Source organism: Pseudoliparis swirei, chromosome 15 (genome assembly GCF_029220125.1).
Source record: "Pseudoliparis swirei isolate HS2019 ecotype Mariana Trench chromosome 15, NWPU_hadal_v1, whole genome shotgun sequence".
Taxonomy (NCBI): Eukaryota; Metazoa; Chordata; class Actinopteri; order Perciformes; family Liparidae; genus Pseudoliparis; species Pseudoliparis swirei.
Genome location: NC_079402.1, coordinates 12,704,637 through 12,724,676, shown reverse-complemented (window position 1 = coordinate 12,724,676; position 20,040 = coordinate 12,704,637). Strand labels below are relative to the sequence as shown.

Sequence of the window (20,040 nt, the reverse complement as noted above, 5' to 3'; positions counted from 1 at the left end):
CCGTGTTTATTTTTCAAGCAACAGCAGAAAACACAACTTTTACTTCAAAAGCGAACCATGACTTAATGAGCCCAAATCAGAATGTCGTAAATGTACAGCTGATTTTATCCTGACAGTGAATGAAGCTCGATGGTTTGAAACATTAGATAAAACATTTATTTTAGGATGTGGGTGAACTATTCTTATTTCAACACACCATGAAAACAAAGCTTATGTATTCAAGGACGTTTTCCTTTTAAATGCAAATGAGTAAATTAAAAAGGTAGTCATTTACTGTGCATGTCCTACACACACACACACACTCATTATTATCCCTGTAAACAAACATAATTTCCTGAATAATAGCATGGAAAGAGAACAGACCACATTAACATCTGGAGGCAGATGTTCACATGCAGCAACTGTTTATCGAATCCCCCCCAAATATAATCGCAAATGTAATGAAACATTAACGTACATGTAAACATGCTCCCCGTCTGCGTTACGTTGCGCTCCAGTAAACAGTCATGCCCATGGCTCTAAAACACAACAGGATGGGCTCTATACGTCTACCAGAGAAAAGAAACTCATGCCACATCAAAGATGGATGTGCTCGCTGTCGCTCCACAGAAGAGAAGATGAGAGCCGAGCTGTTGGTCATCGTTTCATTGTCTGTGTGCACCTTTAAAAAAACAGAGTGGGCACCTTTCTCTTGACTCGTGGTCTGATTCATGAATAGAATCAGTCACAAACCAGTGGAGGACGAAATAATCTGGGGCTAGTTCTATTTGCTGAGCGACAAATAGATGCGGAGCTCCCCATCTGAGACTAAAGGGGCCTGACAAGACCCGATAGAGGCAGCAATCAGTCCATCGGCCGCTCCTGCCAGAACACTGTGTGTGTTGTCTGCATGTGTGTGTCTGCCTAAGTTTTTTCTCTACACCGCTGCAGCAACAGGATATCAACACTTACCCGAGCATCAGCGCTGGAAGTTTAAATTATAGTGGATTCCTTTGTGCAAGGCACTGAACCCCCAGTGGACAATAGCAAGTAATGGGAAGCATGGAGTTGTGAGAGCACAACACGTTAGGAACACATCGCACTGGGAACCGGCAAACACGTTGGGGTCAACTTCTCCTGGAGAAGTGAAGGTCATCTCATCCCGAGATCAATTCTTACAGTCTGTCCAACCACAGACTCCACAGTAGGCGGAGTATCCATAGGGAATTACAACAGTTACTTATTTGAGAGTTATTTGAAGGTGATACTGAGGGATAGAAGGGGCAGCAGCTCTGGGCGATCACCTGCCACAGAAGTACAGCGGCACATTATTTTTACGTGTTTTCTTCTCCAAAGCCCCAGGCCCGAATCTCCAGTCTGTCCTCCTCCTCTTTATTATCTTCCTCTCCGTCTCCCTCGTCACACAGACTGGGCTCCTCCACAGACGTCTCCGTGTTTGGGCGGTAGCCACTGAACGCCGGCGCCTCCCCGCACTCATAAATGGTGGGGAGGCTACTGCGTAAACCGAAGCGCCGCCGCAGGGCCACGAGCAGCGGCTGCGGCACGGTGAAGATATCCACATTGTTGCCCAGGTCGACCCAGGCCATGCTGGGGAACTTCTTCGCATCCTTCACTGCGTCCGTCAGGTCTTTCAGGACGGCCATCGTCAGACGGTTGCCGTTGACGGCGAGTATGTTCAGTTTGGGCAGGCGGCCGAGGAAAGGCAGCAGCAGGCGCAAGCTCTCGTCCTCGAGCTCGGTGAAGCTCAGGTCCACGGCCGACACGGCGTCGCTGCATCTCTGCAGGTAGAAGGCCACGCGGTGGACGTCTCGGCCAGACAGCGGGATGCCCGACAGGTTGACCACATCACCGGACAGCTTCTTCTTCAGCGTGGTCTTCAGGCTGTTTCAAAGAGGGAGATGAAAACACACTTTGTTGAATCTCTGGGGATTAAATATATCTCTTGTTCTGCCTGTTTTGTGATATACATGCCTAAAAGGCGCCTAATATTTCTAGACTGAAATAATATCGGCATTATAATTATTATAACTATGAGGATTTTTTTAGTTGCCTCTTTTATGGTGCCCCCTCAGGACTTGGTGCCCTACGCGCAGCGCGTCGTGCGCGTTATGGGAGCGGCGGCGCTGATCACAACTCTGATCAAAACATAAACTAGGGATGATTAAATGACCTTCAGAATTTAACCGATTAAAAATGTATTAACCGACAATGTATGTTTTGTATACCATTTTCTCCGGAGCTCATATATATTTACTTTAATACTACAAGAGGGCGCCCCATTTGACGTTGTTTTGTTTGGCGGTCAGAAAAATAGGTCAGATAAAAGAATAACACGTAATTTACATCATAAATATTTTTATATTAATTTCAAACTTTTCAAAATTGAAAATTAAAAACATTTTATTTATTTATTGTAAATGACCTCTCGCGGCCCACCTGCAGTACCTTCACGGCCCACACTTTGGGAATCGCTGATGTAGAGGATTTAAACGTGTTTCGGTCCGAGTCGCTCAAGCAACAGATTCTGTCTCCTGGGCTAAATGTCCTTTACTGAAAAGTATCGGCTGTGTTTTAGGTTTTGGGTGTCGCTCCTCTCCTTTAAAGTCATCTCTAAGTTTTTGAGTACAAAACAACCATCAAAGAACGTAAATATATAAATAAAAGATTAGAAAACTGAACAAGGCAAAAAAAGAAAATGTTTCTCTGAAGCTGATGAACAAACACGGGAACTCACTGGTATCAGTTCCCGTGTTTGGACGACATGGTAGAGGATGGACGGAAAAACACACTATAGGGACAACATTGGGCGAGAAACGAGCGCTAAAGGCAAGTTATCTTCTAATTCAGACCTGAGGACTTCAGGCAGGGGGTGTGAGGGGAATCCATCCGCTGGAAAAAATACTTTGATCCTCACTTGTCGGGTTGGAACATTGCATTCCTCACTGCCTCTGATAGCATACTGCAATCTGAAACAAAATGTTCTCGTCCCGCCAGAGTGGTTAAATATGCAAAGGAGAGCTCTAAGCGAGCTGCATGCGTGTCACCACATCGCACTGGGAGTAAGAGCTGCAGTGCATGAGACTGCTTTTGTCTTCACTCTCATCTCAGAGAGGAGACTTCTGCCAAACTCATAACAACGGAGTAGAAGCTTGGGAGAGCGAAGGAATGAGTCAAACAGGAGGAAAATGTTCTGCTGAAAGGTTTATCTTCTCTTTGTCTTGGCCCTGTTGGCCTTCGGGTGTCCCTCTGCATCCTCAGGCACAGTGAGGATTATCCTCCTCTCTCTCTCTCAGGTTTGTCTAGGAGCCGTAGAAATCATCCGGCGGTGCTCTTTACATCTATTACCCTTCCTGTTCGGTTAAGGGAAAGAAAAAGATCCGTAGCACACCGGGGTGGTGATTCACAAGATTATTGATTCCCGGAGCAGGCTATAATTCTTCTCTCCCGCCTTCTTATCTTCAGTATTGTTCACTGCCTCTCACTTTCTTTCTCTTTTTTTTTCTTGGCCTATTTCCTCCTTTTTATAATTTCAGTGTCTGTCTTGCTCTAAATGTGATCTTCTGAAGAGCCTGTGCCCTCCTACTTTTCTCTTTCAAATGGCTACCTGAGCCCCTGTCTAGGTCTTTGCTTTTTATCTGTGAATTGCTGGATCATTTTAGATATTCAGGCCAGTCTAAGACAAACAAATAAATACTCTTTAGTTGAACCAGTGGCGGGCCGTGCATTTTCTACCTAGGCTTCAATGCCGTCTTACTACAGCTGAACAACCTAATGTTAGATTAGTTCACCATGTATTTATGTATGTACATGTGTATATATCAGAGAACCCTCCCCCCTTCCAGGACCTTTCCAGGATTTTAAACCAAATTTCCATGATTAAACATTTTGTGAAAACTCTGCTTATACATGAAAAAGTGAGAAGATGTAAACAAAAGCTAACATAGTTAAGGAATCCCCAAACTAATTACCTTTGCATTGAAAATGCCGGAAGATTATGTTTTGATCGCCGTGTATTTATTTATTTATTTGTATGCGTGTTATTCGCAAAACTCAAAAAGTATTGAACCGAATCGCATGAAATTTGGTGGGATGATTTTTTATTATCCGGGGACCAGTTGATGAGATTTTGGGATCGATCGGGTCAAAGGTCAAGGTCAAAGGTCATGAACAGGTCAAAATCTTTCGCAGAACTCAAAAAGTATTGAACCGAATCACATGAAATTTGGTGGGATGATTGTTTATTATCCGGGGACCAGTTGATTAGATTTTGGGATCGATTGGGTCAAAGGTCAAGGTCAAAGGTCATGAACAGGTCAAATCTTCTTGAATCACATGGAATTTGGTGGGATGATTGGTTATTATCCGGGGACCATTTGATTAGATTTTGGGATCAATCGGGTCAAAGGTCAAGGTCATGGAAAGGTCAACATTTTTTTTTTACCATAGCACGATACATTTTTGTCCAATTGGCATGCAACTAATGCCAACATGTTCATAATTCAATGCCCAATCTTGTGATATGCGAAGGTATGCGCTCTACCGAGTGCCCGTTCTAGTTACAATATATATTGCTTGACAAAGTCCCTAAATAATGAATTTGTGAATTGATGTTACTTCCTTGATTCTTCTGCCATATTAAGTTCAACTAATAAATTAATTGACTCCCCATTTCAGCCATTCTCAGTCATTATTGACTTTGACTGTAGCATCTAAACATGCCAGGAAAGTGACTGCATCTGCATCTTCTGGGCCCACTCGCCCACCCCTGTGAGTTCAGAGGCTTTACTGTACCCCTGTGCAGCTGCTGCACTTTACCTTAATGAACCACATTATGGGTATCGACAATCGTTCTCTTGGAATTTTATTTATAGTCCGGTTTTCCTAAAGGTGCCCTTCTCTCTCACCTGTGTGCCTATATGTTTGTGTAGGAGGAGCTGTTTCATGAGACACAGTCAGGCAGGGTATAGGCAGTGGCACTGTAGCTGAGTGGGTGATGCAGGGAGGAGGAGGAGGAGGAGGAGGGCTCTGATGTGATTTTAATGAGACGGAGTAAAGGCGACTTCAGACTTCTGCCTCCGTGGGCACAGTTCCGCCCACAGGCTGCCCGGGAGCACAGCGAGCCTCCTAAAGCCACAGTGTACACTGGAGTCAATTAGCGTGAAACAATAACAACATAAACAACACAATGTCTCATCTCCCTCTGATGTGGCTGCCATGCTCAGAGGCAGAGGTGCACAGCCTCTCGGACCAGCTCGTACACAAACAACTTCAAAGGATAGCGCACTCCCTTAAACGTGATTGGAAACAAGCGCGTCCTCTGCATCGGGACTCATTTAGAAACAAACAACTGAGGGAAATCTATTTATTGATGTCTCTGGAGCAACCGATACAGTCTAATAGAAGCAGACTCTCATGTGTCAAACTACTGGCTGCCTAAATGTGGGTTCAGGCAGACTATCTAATTGTTTTTCATAGATTGTATTTCCTCAGGGATGTTGTTAACTTTTACACACCGAGCAATGGTCCTTCCTGTTCTTTAGTTATGTAAACCCCAGAGGTCGGAAATAAAACATCTTTGTGATGTTTAACCCTTGTGTTGCCTTCGGGTCATTTTGACCCGATTCAATATTTAACCCTCCTGTCGCCTTCGGGTCAATTTGACCCGATTCAATGTTTAATGTCGGTGTTCTTTCGGGAGTCAACAAACAAACATAAAGTACCTCACACTTAAACTTGGAAAACAATATTAATTCTAATAATTTTTTGGAGATTTTAATAGCTGGGGTCATATTGACCTCAAGGGTAAACTATGTTAGTAAATATAAAGGTAACAGGAGGGTTAAACATTGAATCGGGTCATATTGACCCGAAGGCGACAGGAGGGTGAAATGGAGTGCAGGCAAAGAGAACAAGCTCATAGAGAAGGTCAGAAGAACATCTGAGAATGTGTCTTTTAATTAATCGTTCTAATGAAAGTGTTTTAAGATGAATTTTAAAGCCTCCACTTGTTAAAGATCTTTAGAAAGGTTTATCTGAGACTAGATTAGTTTGACCAACATTCATTATTGCTGATGCTCAATCTCCTGGATCCACTTCTATTTCTTATTAAGTGCTTCCACTTAAATAATACAGAACCATAATGTTTCATTTCATTGCTATGCTCATGTAAAATCAGAAACTACCAGCAGTCTGATGTTCTAAATAACCGTCAGACTATCATCCGTCAACTTCATTTCATTTGGGTAATTTCACTCATTGCAAATGAATGATAAATTTGAAAAGCTCACAGCCTGCTTTAGTCCAAGCAGTTCATGGTCTGGCTCCAATAAATATCTGTGAGCTTTTGTGCCCATAACTAGCAGCATTCAACCTCAGAACTGGTCCCAAAGTACCACCCCGATGTAACACCGAAGGAAGCTATGTATCTTCTGTCAGGGCCCTGAAGTGATTTCCTCAAAATCTCTACTAAAACCTATTATAAACGTTTCTGCATTGAAATGTTCTCCATGAATAAAAGTGACGATAATGATAATAATGTTTCATTTGAGCTATACATCCCCTGATGAGATGAAAGCTCCATTCAACGTCAAGGCAGATCCATTGATTCCTGTATTCTGGTGTTACTCAATGTCAGGTTAGTCTCCACTCTGTCTAGTTGTCTCTCCGGATGTTACAAAAGTAAAGTGCTCATCATCAGTGTGAGACCGAAGCGTTCTTACTTCACCTTTCTGCAAAGCGATTTCCACTCGAATGCATCCAAACACTTCCTCTATCCTTAAAAAGACAGAGGGGTTGGAGAGGTGAACATTTAAAAAAGGCTAGAACCAACATATACTGTATATTCTTCTCGGGTAACATTGACATTTGTGCGAGCACAATTGTACAACCACTCAATATTCTGCCACCAGGATGAGAGCTAAAAGGAAATGGCAGAAGAAACTTGTAATCTGTCCGACGCCCACATTGAATACATGTTCCCCTTCATTTACGCTCATGAATCAGTAATATATCAAGAGACACGGGGAGTGTTACGGGGGAAGATTTCTTCCTCGTGTTCATTTACTGAAGGATTTAATATAACAAAGTTGGTGTCTGTTATAAGAGAGTCTGGTTTGCTAAAATAAATAAATGTTCTGGGATAATTAGATGATTTGGTACCCGTTGAATAAGACACACTTTAAAAAGTGTTTATAACAGCATTATTAACAATGATAAATTGCATATTTATGAGTTTAATGAGAAAAAACATGACCACTCATGTGAAACAAATATGAAGCTAGTTCCAGCAGGTGGTTAGGTTAGCATGAATATTTATGTTGAATATTAAGCTTGTTCCAGCAAGTGGCTCACAAAGCTGTATCATAAAGATGTGTTAAAAATGAAGGTAGCACCGCAGCAGCCGGTTTGCTTAGCATGGAGGATACACCAATGTGGCTACCCAAAAGATGCTCTATTCATGGATTTTAATGGCTTTTATTATTATTACAAATAGTGAATACATAATTTACTTCATATGAACTCAAGCTTGATAGTAAGGGATGAGAAAATATTAATATATTCATATTTTGTAAACATATTTTAGTTATATGGATTTTTCTTGATGGCCTAGTTGCATCATCTGTGGCCCATATGCTAAAAACGGCAGCAATCTGGCTAAAGCCAGGGGGTCCCTGATCGGAGACGTATCCAATTATATCTCAACTGGGAGGACAAACTAACACAAATTCAAAATGTACTTTCCGGTGAGCATGCAGAGAAACACTTGAGGGGAATGGAATAAAAGCGCTTGAGAAACATTGGACGTGGACGCTGTTCCAGGGACTCGTGGGATTGGTCAGATCAGTTCTGCTGCATCAATGCTTTGGTCTTGACCCGTTTATTCCTTGGATCGATTTCAGCGAGTTCGCCTCCAGGCTTCTGTATAAGACATACGTGGCAGTCAGTGGGAGAGCATGCAAGGGTCTAATGTAAAAACAAGTGCTGGAAAAGTGAACTAGTAAAGAACTGCCTGTTTATTTCTGTACTTCATAAAGAGAGCACGGGGGAGGTCCTCCCTTCCTCCCTTCATTTCCTTCTTTCCTCCCTCCCTCCCTTCCCGAAGCAGCCAGGCTCTATGAGCTTACTACATATGAACTCAAGCTCGATAGTAAGGGATGAGAAAATATTAATATCTTCATATTTTGTAAACATCTTTTAGTGATATGGATTTTTCTTGATGGCCTGGTTGCATCATCTGTGGCCCATATGCTCCACGTTGATTAGAGACGTATTGGTAATACGTCAAATACAAATTTAATCCGGGGAGAATTACATTTCAGTCAAATGTAATTGCAAAATACGTTTTAGTTCTGGGGGAATGTACTTTCTGTGATACAGGGTTGTATTTGACCTGAGATCGGACAGAGTTCTTGTTCGATGCAGCACATCTGCATCAACAACTGCTTTCCTTTTCAGTCTTGACTGAGGCCGACACCAAATTAATTGCAATAAATAGAATCTAAAAATACCAAAATGACGACACAGATTTTATATTTTCAACTTTCAATCTTTTTTTACAGTTTCGAATTTTATTTGTTCAGGTTCAGGTTTTTTACACTTTCAGAACGTATCCGGGAGGACTGGAAGTTTCTATGAGACTGGCTGCTTTGCGAGCCACACCGAATAATTGAGAGGTAAAGAAAGAGGGAGCATATGATATCATGTTTCCTGGAAAAATCGAGAAAAGAAAGTTAAAATGTCCTTATTTATTTTGTATGACACACAATTACTTCTCATTACATGTGACATCCATCCAAACATTAAAACATATTTGCGCTGATGTTTATGTAATGATTATAAAACCTCTTGGTACAGAATGTACCATAATGCAACGGTGCAGTGTGTAAAATGTTCTCCACGGCTGAGCTGTAAATTCACCCATGATTGATCCGATGTGACAAACTGGATGCTTTGGAGAAAAGAATACTGCGACGGAACACAGAAAACTGTTTGCATGACATAACTGTACAGCGTGGAGGAGTACGCCTGCGTCTGCCATCCCATAGTATGTCAAGACATAGTGATGAAATCACAGATCGAGGGGCTTGATGATTGGGGACCGATCTGTATCAGCCTAAAAGGAATGAAACCTACAGGTCCTCTGAAGCACAGAAATCCTTGTGTCATGTTATTCTCGAGCCGCAGCCGCCTTATCTCACATGTACAGGTCAAATCCATTCAAAGAGAGGCTAACAGAGGTTCAATCCCCGGATGAGGAAGTCTTGAAATGTTCTTACTTGAAGCCGTTTTAAATTATCTGTTACATTAATAAAACCTTCAACCTTGTGTTTATCGATCAACACATCTAATCGTTGTCATTATTTTATTATGGCCCTGTGCCCTCGCTGCCCTCATTGGAGCGATGGATACTCAGCAGCTCTTCCTCCTCCCACTCATCCTCCAGGAACTCTGTCTGTATCGCGGGAAGCCCTCAATTATTCATAGACGAGGATGGCGGCTGGATCTTTAAGTCTCTATTTAAAGTGGAATTCAACTAGCTAGAAAGCAGATTGAGCAGACTGAGTGCAGCTGGCAGTTAAGTGGAATACAAGCAGAGAAAGAAAAAAACATTAAAACATTTTTTTAATATAAAAGAGAACTTTTGTGATGGTGTACTCAACAATGCAAACTCTCCTTTCCCGAATACTCTTTCCCCGCGTTGTCAAATGTTTGCCCTTGCCACCTTGTAGGCTAGTGAGAGGTCAGGCCTGCTGAGTCAGAGCCCGTCTTCCAGTGCACACCTCGGGGGTTGACTCCAGAAATAGGTCATACATGTGTCAAAGGCATATGACACATGTATGGCTCAGTGTCCGGATGCCACATGTACAGTCTCCTAACCCTTTTATCCACAGAGCCACACAGAGCTACACTTCTCTCCCACATGATCTCATTCATACAGTATTTAGGCAACTTCAGCGTTGCCATCTTGAAAGTGTCGCTTGTTTGTCATACAAGTAGAGAATCTTAAGAAAGTTTGACCTTTATTTAATTGTGTGTTTTGTAACTGTAAATTATACCTTATCAACAACTGGCGATACTTTCATCTTCTCCATCTAAGATGAATTTAGATTTAATTATATATGGAACGAGCAACAAAGATATGGTAACACACACATACATGCATAACAACTAAAATATTGTTTATGTGTTGAATATACCAGTTTGTTGTGAATAGAAGACCAACGAAATACAAACCAGATAGATTTTGAAGTGCATCAACGTACATGTCCTTAAAGGGTTGAGCAGCAGAGAAAGCTTGAATTCAAAGATGGAAGGCATAGTGCGTTTGGCAGTGGAAGGATCATGTTACGCAGAAGGGCTCAAAATAACAGCGAGGAGGAGAGGTAGAGGGGATTTCTTCAAAGATTAGAGAAAATTAGTAGCAGCAGCAGGGAGAAACCGGAGAGAGAATCCCAGCGAGCAATTCTCTGATTAGCTGATGAAAAGCCGCTGAGGAATCAGAACGAGAATCCTCGAGGACTTTCCCCTCTAATGCTGCTCGGTGTGATGCTGTATTGTAAATATGTATTTTTTTGTCTACGAGCAAAAATGGGGAAAAGGGTGGTTTATCTTGTTGAAGGGGAGGAAAAGTAAAACTGTGTGTTTAGAGATGTAGCGGGGGAAAAACACAAGGCAGCGCTCGTTGCCACGACAATAAGATTAAATTAGATGTTTCATATTCCTCTATAAACAATGAGAGGAGCAGAGTCTGGAGGGAAGAGATGCTGAGACCTTAAGAAGTCGATGGAAGGGTCGGTGTGGAGAAGGAGAAACAGGAGCCTCTTTGTCATATTGAGACTGGGTTTGAGTCGAGGTCTGACGAGGAGTCAAGCGGGAGTTCTCATAGGCCTGGTGTCATAATGAAGATGATGAAGACAAGACATGATGAAATTATTATGTTAGAGTTTCAACAGATGAGGTCATGGGCTTCTTCTTATTGGTGAATGTTGCTGTTGCAATTCACCGTGTTTGAAATAATTACATGTTACGTGTTTTCAAATATTTTGTGAAATTAAATGTCACCCGGTTTTTTCATTGTGCTGAACTCCTCACATTAAGCTGGCAATGTACTGTTTGATACAACTCCAACAGCCCTGATTTAATAAGTGTTAGGCTGTATATGCAATTAAATAAAAGCAATAAATAGTCTTTTGGACAGCTGTCGGAGGAAAGCTCCTTTAGGTCTTGGTCAAATATCAAGATTCAGCCAGACTATCGAAGCTCACCCACAGCTGGTTACATCTGCCCAAACAGCTGCTTTGTTCACTCTTATCAGGCGGCACGACTGCGTATTAGACATGAACTCGATTCTGTCAGCTATTCTGCTTAACACTCCGCTGACTCAAATAACTTAACAATACCAGATGCACTCAGATATTTCCCTTGGTACTCTGAACACTGAATAAAACAGTTCAGTCGTCTTCTAATCCACAGTCATTTCCTGACATGTACTGAAGATGTCTGTAATGGCCTGTAAGAGCCTCACATCACTGCAGTAAAGACAAGCGATGAAATAGCATCTGCAGTCGGAGTCCAATCCCTTCAAAATGTGCGGCAGGGGCAATTTTAGCATCATAAAAGAAAGAATATGAGCTTGATGAATCTGAAATTCAATACCAATTAGAATAACATTAAAAAACCCTCTGGGGACTCTGCTTCTCAGAAACCTGGCTCGTGGCTGCAGAGGAACACATGACATTGCTTTAAGATGTAACGTGTGACACAACTTGGCAGTTACAGTGTTTCATAAGCAACGCAGGCTGAAGTAATAAAGCTTAAAACATGAAGATTTGCAGCCGAGCATATCATCCATAAAAACCATTCAATTAGAGGAGGCTGCAGCTGGCTACATTTCCAATATCACTTTAAGAAAATTAAAAAGTAAGAATGCAATAACGGCGATATGAAAACTTTTGCATTCCTAAATATGAACAGATCAAGTTCGCGATCGATTCAAAGCGAGGCGGAAGGAAAGAGGGAAATGTGTGACTTCTCATCGGCCACCATGCAGTGATTTCACCTCCCCTTTTCTCTCTCGGTCTCAAACTCAAACTGCAGAACCGCTCTGTGTGGCAACTGGTGAGCAAATTGGACGCTTGCAAGAGGGAAGGGAAGTAAAAAACCAAAGGAAAGGAGGCGAGGAAGGAGAAATGGAGGGGAAGCGGAGGGACGAGGGAGTCGAAAGGTGAGGGGGAGATAGGGGTGGCGATGGGTAGAGAGAGAGAGAGCTTCAATGAAGAGAGCAATATCAGAGAAACATGTGAAACATTGTCAGCTGTGTCCTTACGCTTCATTTGATCCTGAGATATTCATTTCTGGTACTTTTAGTTGGCGCCGTATTCACTGAGAAAAGAACCGGTAAGTTCTCGCAGTGGCTGCTGGGAGAGAGACACAGCTCGCTAATGAGCACACCGGCAGAGTCGGCTTGTTGTTGAGTGTAATTTGCAAACACTGCAACCGAGAGACTGGGGCGGGAAGTTAAGTCGAGCTGTCAAAAAATCTTTCAATCTGGGTTAAATGTTCAGGGAGAAGGAACCTCATGATCAGCATTAGAAATATATTTTTCTTTCTTTCACAGCATCTCCACAAATGTTCCTGTTACTTGAGTTGAAGAGCATCTTTATTTGCTCACCCAGTATTTCTACAGTCGCTGCCACCTGCATCTTTCTGCTGCTTATTTGTTGTTCCACTTGTTGAAACCTGGCCCCCCGCCGGCTCAGTGTGGTACCTCATCGTCTTACTTTCTGTCTTAGTTTCTCTTTTGCTTCTGAGAATTCTTGGAGATCGTTTGTAGACGTAGGAAAAATATATAAAAATCTGTATAGACACCTCACACTTGTTGTTAGGATGGTGTGAGGCTGTTTTTCTCACAATAGTCGGGCGGGAAAAAGTTTTTGCTGCTGAGGGGAAACTGTGAACATGCAGAGATCCTCCTCGTGAGACACTGTGACACAAGTTGGTGATTTGAAAAAGTAACATCTCAAGTCAAATAAATTGCACAAATAAAAATAAATCTATTATTTGCAAAACATTTAAGGCACATCAATAATGTGCTGGAAGAAAATCTCCCCAAAACTGTAAGAGGACTTCCTCAATGTCAGACTAGTATCTCAGAGAGGCTGCGTGGAGATTAATGGGTTGCGCTGATGATTGTGGTGATGATGTGTTTACTGTCCTTCTTTAGATGGATGGCAGCAGCAAAGAGGACATACTCACCAGGCCTGAGACTTCCTCCTGGGCACGCTCTGTCTCGTCCACTTGGAGTGAGGTGTCAGGTGGTAAATCAGCTGGCGGCAGATCTTGTTAGTGGACTTGAACGAGTCGGTCTCCTACAACACAAAGAATCAATGATGGAAAGCAAATGTTAATCTAGTTCATATAATCAAAACTGGCAGTTGATAAATAAATGTGACCAAACCATCCTATATTTAAGGGAATCACTAAAAGAAAGCAATACTAATAAAAAAGTATGCTTTACAAAGAAGAAAATGATTTCTAGGGTTAAAGTAATTTATACATTCTGGAGTTTTTACAAGTTACACCAGACAACCAAAAACAACAACGAATAAATAAAAATTGCATAACAGCATAACAACCAACTATACGAACAATTAGACAAGGACAAAAATAAAAACATAAATATTTCTGTCTTCCTGCAATAGATGTACTGACTTTCACACAGTGTTACAGCTGCTTCAAACATTTTCTTCACTACAAATACATGAATTCCTTTTCCCTTTTTGCGTCGCTCAGTCTCCATGTCTCTCCTCCCCCTCCTCCATGCCTTCTCCTTTCTCTCTCCCACCTCCGTCAAAGACTTCAGATGGAATGGGTGGTGCTGAGCAGGGTAAATCTAATTAGTCGTACAACACAACAACATGAGAAAGGCAATGTGGCAAGAGCGAAGAAAGACGGGGCTAATTCACCTCAAGGCGATGAAACCATTCCCGCTGCCACTGCTTTCCCTGGTCGTCAAAAAAACACAAAGCCCCATACTTCAAAATAACCACTGCTGCTATTTCAGCCGGTTGGATGACTGAACACGACGTTGAAGCCGCGCATACTGATTTACAATTTGAAATTATTCTTGGAAATGGTGAATGTGTGGCGTGGAAGGATCAACAAAGTCACTAAACACTGTAAACCTTCTGAGACATTAATCACAGGGCCGTAAAGCGGAGTGCATCCAGATTAAATCAGCTGTCTGAAACTGATGACCATGAGCTTCACGACATTCACAAACGACGCATCTTTTGGTCCTCGATGTGTCCTTGCGCATATGGTCTCAATACATATCAATGTGGTGGAAAGTGCTGGGCACAGAGGCAGCTGCCGGGCCTTGAATAAGGCACATTGCCTCTCTACACCCTCATCACGTCTGACAGCGTATCCTGCCACGGGTCGCCAGCCAGTCAGGAGGACGCTGCCAGCTTCTCACTCTCGCTGCAGTCCTCCAGGGCTTTCCCCGCTGAAGCACACAGCAATAAGATAAGAGTTTCTCAGGCGATTATCATCTGTCTCGGTGAGTAAAGACTAGACATGGGTGACTTCATCTTGAGCAAACCCATCTTTTATGAACAGAGATAACGGCAGATCTGAGATAACCGTAATGACTGCTGGGTCTGTGTTTTACAGCCACTCTGAACTGCTTCTGTGCAGCCTTCACCCTCATGCCGAGTTTGAAATGCAATTTGTATTTTTAATATCTCGGATTTGCATGCCGTGCTAGTCGAGCTGGTTCGCATTCTGCATAACTCCCGTAAGTATCACAGTGCAGCTCCACACCCTCCTCACAGTATTTTTCAGTCACTCCCACCTCGTCAGACTAACTCCTTTCACCTGTGGACACACCTGCTTCTGATTACTAATCAAGCCCCTGTTGAGGTTCCGGACTTCTAGACACAACTTGCCAGATTGTTCTTTGTTTTTTTCATGCCAGACTCTCCAGCGTGTGTTCACAGACCTATCTCCTCTTTAACCCGCTAGCCCGACTCCCGGGGAACCTACCAGCCTTGTGTTTGATCGTTAATCTGCCTGCTGTTTCCAGAGCTTTAAATAAAAGGTCAAAGATCCCTGGAATCATGTGTTTGCATTTGGGTCCAGATCCAAACTGCTACAGAAAGGGCCAGTCATTTATTTTATTGACCACACAGAGATATGAAGTTATTTCATTAGAGGGAGTTGTAACAAGAGAAGTTAGGACAAGTGTTTGAAAACCCCAAATGAAATCCTAACATCTTAATGAAACATCTAATATGCACCACCGATGTGCAAAGGAAGCTTGAAATGTGATATTTTTTAAGATACATTTCAAATACAAAACATAAACCTACATCAAAATGTAAACCCTCCACCTTGTCTGGCCCCATTTCCCCAACTAACAGTGTGTGTAAATTCCCTCACAAGCAGTGAGCGGTGTCTGTTATGGGACACATCGGACTTCACAGCAGACTCAGTTGGATCCCAGCTGCCTCCTGTCGGAGCCCTCAAAGTGCTCCCATTAGGAGAGCCACAGCCATGCTGACCCAGAAGCCTCGGTGCTGTTGACCGTGGCTGCCAGCCCTGTTGATCTCAGCATGATGTCCACCGGGCAGCTGCCCACGCTTTCCAGTAGGTAGATCTACTCTCATACACCTGCAGGTCCTGGAGCACAGCTGCCACCATTTGCCAATGTGTCGAAAGAGCACATGAGCAGCAGGAAAGACAGAGCACATGGTGCCACTGCAGAGCCAAACCCTGACCCCCCTGTGGTGGTTAAAATGTTTCAAATTGGGTGCTTCCACAACATATATACATAGGGTGTATTAAACTTTTCTATTATGTTATATTAGGCTTAAATTACATCTACAAAGATGATTGAGAGGGCACACCCAGCTCTCTCCCTCGGACAAGGGTCAACAACGCCAGACAGAGACAGACCCAGCGGCCTTGTGCTGCTCCAGTCTTAACCGGTAGAGAGGAGGCTGCAGAGCGAGGACCAGGAGGCTCAGACACAATAACGATAAGACAGAAGAGGGGGGAGACGTCAGCAAGAACCTCACATTCCTTAAAGTAACCGGCTTGGACTGGGACAGAGGTCACACTGAATGACGAGTGCTAATATGTAATGAGGGAGTGGACGGAGGCGGCACCTGCATTGAGTGTGATGTATAAATAATATGTTAATGTGTTTGTTCAGGAGTTGGGAAAGACAGATGTGGAGGGAGATTGTTGTCTTCACTACCGGACCCAGCCCAGGTTTATTTGTGAAAATGTTGGTTACAAATAAATCTACGTGAATTTAACTTTGTGTCCTGTGGGTGTTTGATTACTGAGGTCCAGAGGGTGAGTATTCTGTGGCGTCTCACCAGCAGTCAGATAGGAGAGATACAAGTTTATAAGCGTCAGGACAAGAGATTAGTCAGAATCCACCAAGACAGAAGAAATCCAGCCACAACAATTGGCGAGCCTCCAGGAGGGGTCCGCGGGAGCCAGGCCGGAGCGGGGCTGCCTTTGCTCTCTCACAGACTGACCGATCCGAGACGCGTAGACAAAAAGGTGAGCAGGAAGCCATTTTCTAAAAAGTTTCTACATCGGGGACTTCAGTCTGTGAGGAGGAAGGACGTCTGTGACGGAGTGCCTCCCAGGACACCCTGTAACCGTAAGATACAGATGACTCTCAGTAATCATTTATTGAACCCCACTAGTGTTAATGGTAATGTGCGTTAATTCCGATTGGACTGTGGCATAATTGTTGAAAAATAAATAAAATAATAACAATAATTAGCAATTAGTATTGATCTGCATTGAGATTGGTCGGAGGTCACGAAGCGTGATTCCGGAGCGCGTCCACATGCTGCAGTGGACGTGCTGTTTTTATTATCTGATCAGAAAGGCGAGGGCGTTTTTCATGCGAGAGTCTACTGGTGTTTTATTTTATTTTCTGATCAGAAAGGTGAGGGCAGTTCTGCGAGAAGGTCGACTGGTGTATTTTATTTTGTTATCTGACCAGAAAGGCGAGGGCGTTTTTCTCTTCATGCAAGAGGCCTACTGGTGTTTTATTATCTGATCAGAAAGGCGAGGGCAGTTCTGCGAGAATACCTACTGGTGTACTTTATCTTTTTTGGGTGCCATTGGTGTTAGTGTTGTTGTTGTTGTTATTGATGTGTGACAGGGAGAAGTCTCGTGGCCACTGAGCAGTGTGTGTGTGGGTTTGGTACTCCTCCACCCACCTTTTAGCATGCAGGCGACACCTTTGTAGCTGGGAATGAGTGGCAGCTCTCATTCGACCTCCAGATTGTCCTCAAAGTGCAGCTTTTTGAATTGGACTCTCAAATAATTAACATTTTACCCAGAATTCAATGTGAACCGTGCCTGAACGAGGCTGATAACATGCCCATTAGGACATGTTCAAATATAAGAAATTATTGTGAAAGAAATGTCATCAGTTTTAATATTATAATAATATTATAATATAATAATAATACAATATTGCAGTGATTTATGGATTTATCTTAGTATCTTACTGGACTCTGTAGGCAGTATCAAAGAATATAGCAGGTTTAACTACAGTATAGATGTAAAGTCACAATGTACACATTGTAAAGCTCTTTTGGGGATTCAGGGCTAAATACATACAACTTAACGTGGCTTTAAATGCCCTCAGCCGCTCCCACATTCCCTTGTTAAACATGAGCCAGCTACTTCTATAATCTGTGATGTTATTAATACAAGTTAATATATCACTTTATATATTTTTTTTTTTAGAGACTCCAAGACATGCTTAGAAATCTAATATGCTAATGGTAACAACTAAAGTTTAATTCTGCAGTTGTGTTTGTGCAAATCAAACTGACAGTTCATTGTTTTCACAACAGCATGACAACCAATATGACACATGCACTGTGGCATGGCTAATTAATGTCTATTAATGTGAGGTCTGCAGATGTCCTTTTTCATAATTCATGAACGTTACAGTGGATCTTTCTGGATTCTCACCCTTTTTGGACACTGCAGGTCCCGGGCAAGACTGAGCAGCAGCTCATGAGAAATGGGGTCCACCAGGTTGAGGAAAGCTGCATTCTTGTACAAAATTTCATTGAGTGACGTTCCCTGGAGTCCCAAATCCTGAGAGAAAGGAGGAGAGTGCAAAGGGTTAACTTTTACTAAAACTAACAGTATAGACAGTCAGAAAATAACTTGATTTAAAACATCCATGTCTGAATCACACTTTATTTAATATTCAAGTGACATTACATAGATTGTTTAACCCTCCTGTTACCTTAGGGTCAATTTGACCCCATTCAATGTTTAACGTCGGTGTTCTTTGGGGTCAATTTGACCCCAGGCTGTTTTTCACTGTGTCAAACATATAAGAAATATCAACTTTTTTATATATTTAAAGGGCTATTTAGGTAGTCAACAAACAAACATAAAGTACCTCACACTTAAACTTGGAAAACAATATTAATTCTAATAATTTTCTGGAGGTTTTAATTGCTGGGGTCAAATTGACCCCAAGGGTAAAAGGTAACAGGAGGGTTAAACATTGAATGGGGTCAAATTGACCCGAAGGTAACAGGAGGGTTAATGGAAACATATCCAACGTTTATGAGATTGTTCATTACCCCTTTCATCTTGCCCTCTTATCACACTGTGGGGGAAGTTGATAAGGCTCTGCTCCCAAGGTCTAGTGTTAGCACCCAGTGCAGCTGATTAGAGAAGGGTGTCTATGTGTGTGTGTGTGTGTGTGTGTGTGTGTGTGTAGCATCAGTATGCTAAGATAAAAATGGTGTGGTCTTTCTTCAAATGTTACAGTTACTTCTCTTTAGTGAATAGAATAAGACTCCCTCTGGTCCTCTTATCTCATTAACAGGTTTCAGTTGTGGTTTTGGCCCAAGGGTCTTTCATTTTAACTTAACTGTCGGAGGAAATACGTTATGACTTCACTCAAGAGCACTTCCACTTTCTATCTTACAATTTTGACTAAATATTGTGTGTTGTGAAGGCCAGTTCAATAAAAACAATCAGGACACGCCCAGTTGTTGATGATACTTTTATCATCTTCAGGTTGTTTCTATTTGCGCGCGCACACACAGAAACACACAGACACATACACACGCACCTACACTTACACACAAACACATACTGAAACTGAGCAAATTCAACAAAGAACAGAAAGCGAAAGGTTACGAGATGAATAAAAGATGAAGAACATTTCCTCTCCTCATACATGGTGTTATATCGTGACACGACGGCTGCTCCTAAGAAACAAACATGTTTTAAAGGACCATCGTCCTCTTGTGAAACAGTACAAGTAGAAGCTGTTCAACTGAGGAGTAAATACACTCAGATCTGTATGAGCTGAAAAGCTTTCTAAACCGTAGGCTGGAGGTGGAAGCAGTGTAACGCGGGCTGTATTCGCTCTGACAGCGCCAACACTTCGGGCCAGAGTGGAGGCAAAGAGGAAAACTGCCATCAGCATTTTCTCCTCCTCCAGCTTTTGAGTTGATTTATTACAGCGGAGCTCTGTGGGATTCCCTGACGTTGGACCACATCCTCCAGACCCCCCTCCCTTCAATACACCTTCATTTAGCACAGACTGAGGGCACCACGTGTCCATAAATGATTTTAAAGATTATATTATGACGATGATGTGTGTTATATGTAGCATCACATATGAGTGGGACTCTAAACGAAGCCCATTAAAAATAATAATACACAGAGATGTGGATTAATTTGACTGATTCCTAATGAAATGTTTCCCTATTTGTGCCTGACAGGATGCATGCGTACATGCCAGTGTGCCCTCAGATCCCACGACAAATGCCCTCGGGAAAGTTGCGTATCTAATCTGACGTCTGCCTCATCACAAAAACTCTGAATAAAGCGAGACGCTCCGAACCGCAGAACATCATCCCACACACGCGCTTCATTTTAATCCAATTTCATAAATTGCAGTGTGACAAAATCCAGTCCGACCAGTTTTCTGCTTCAGTTTGAGAAACCTGTGGCAGCTGTCCA

The 20,040-nt window shown here is 42.6% G+C and overlaps 2 protein-coding genes across 4 annotated transcripts in view; one reads left to right on the top strand and one right to left on the bottom strand.

Annotated features, from left to right (window-relative positions):
* Positions 1 to 20,040, bottom strand: part of lrrc75bb (leucine rich repeat containing 75Bb) — a 26,879-nt gene continuing 6,839 nt past the window's right edge. Inside the window, exons 4-6 of the mRNA XM_056432188.1 lie at positions 18,016 to 18,144; positions 13,255 to 13,367; positions 1 to 1,881 (exon numbers count right to left, since the gene is read on the bottom strand). Of these exons, the coding sequence (XP_056288163.1) occupies positions 1,314 to 1,881; positions 13,255 to 13,367; positions 18,016 to 18,144 (810 nt within the window). The 3' untranslated portion in view covers positions 1 to 1,313. The remainder of the gene's footprint in view (positions 1,882 to 13,254; positions 13,368 to 18,015; positions 18,145 to 20,040) is intronic.
* The window catches only part of ggt1b (gamma-glutamyltransferase 1b), a 19,777-nt gene continuing 16,331 nt past the window's right edge, over positions 16,595 to 20,040 (top strand). For all 3 annotated transcript variants that reach the window (XM_056432182.1, XM_056432181.1, XM_056432178.1), the window contains exon 1: positions 16,595 to 16,678. The gene's annotated coding sequence lies outside the window, so the exon portion shown is untranslated. The remainder of the gene's footprint in view (positions 16,679 to 20,040) is intronic.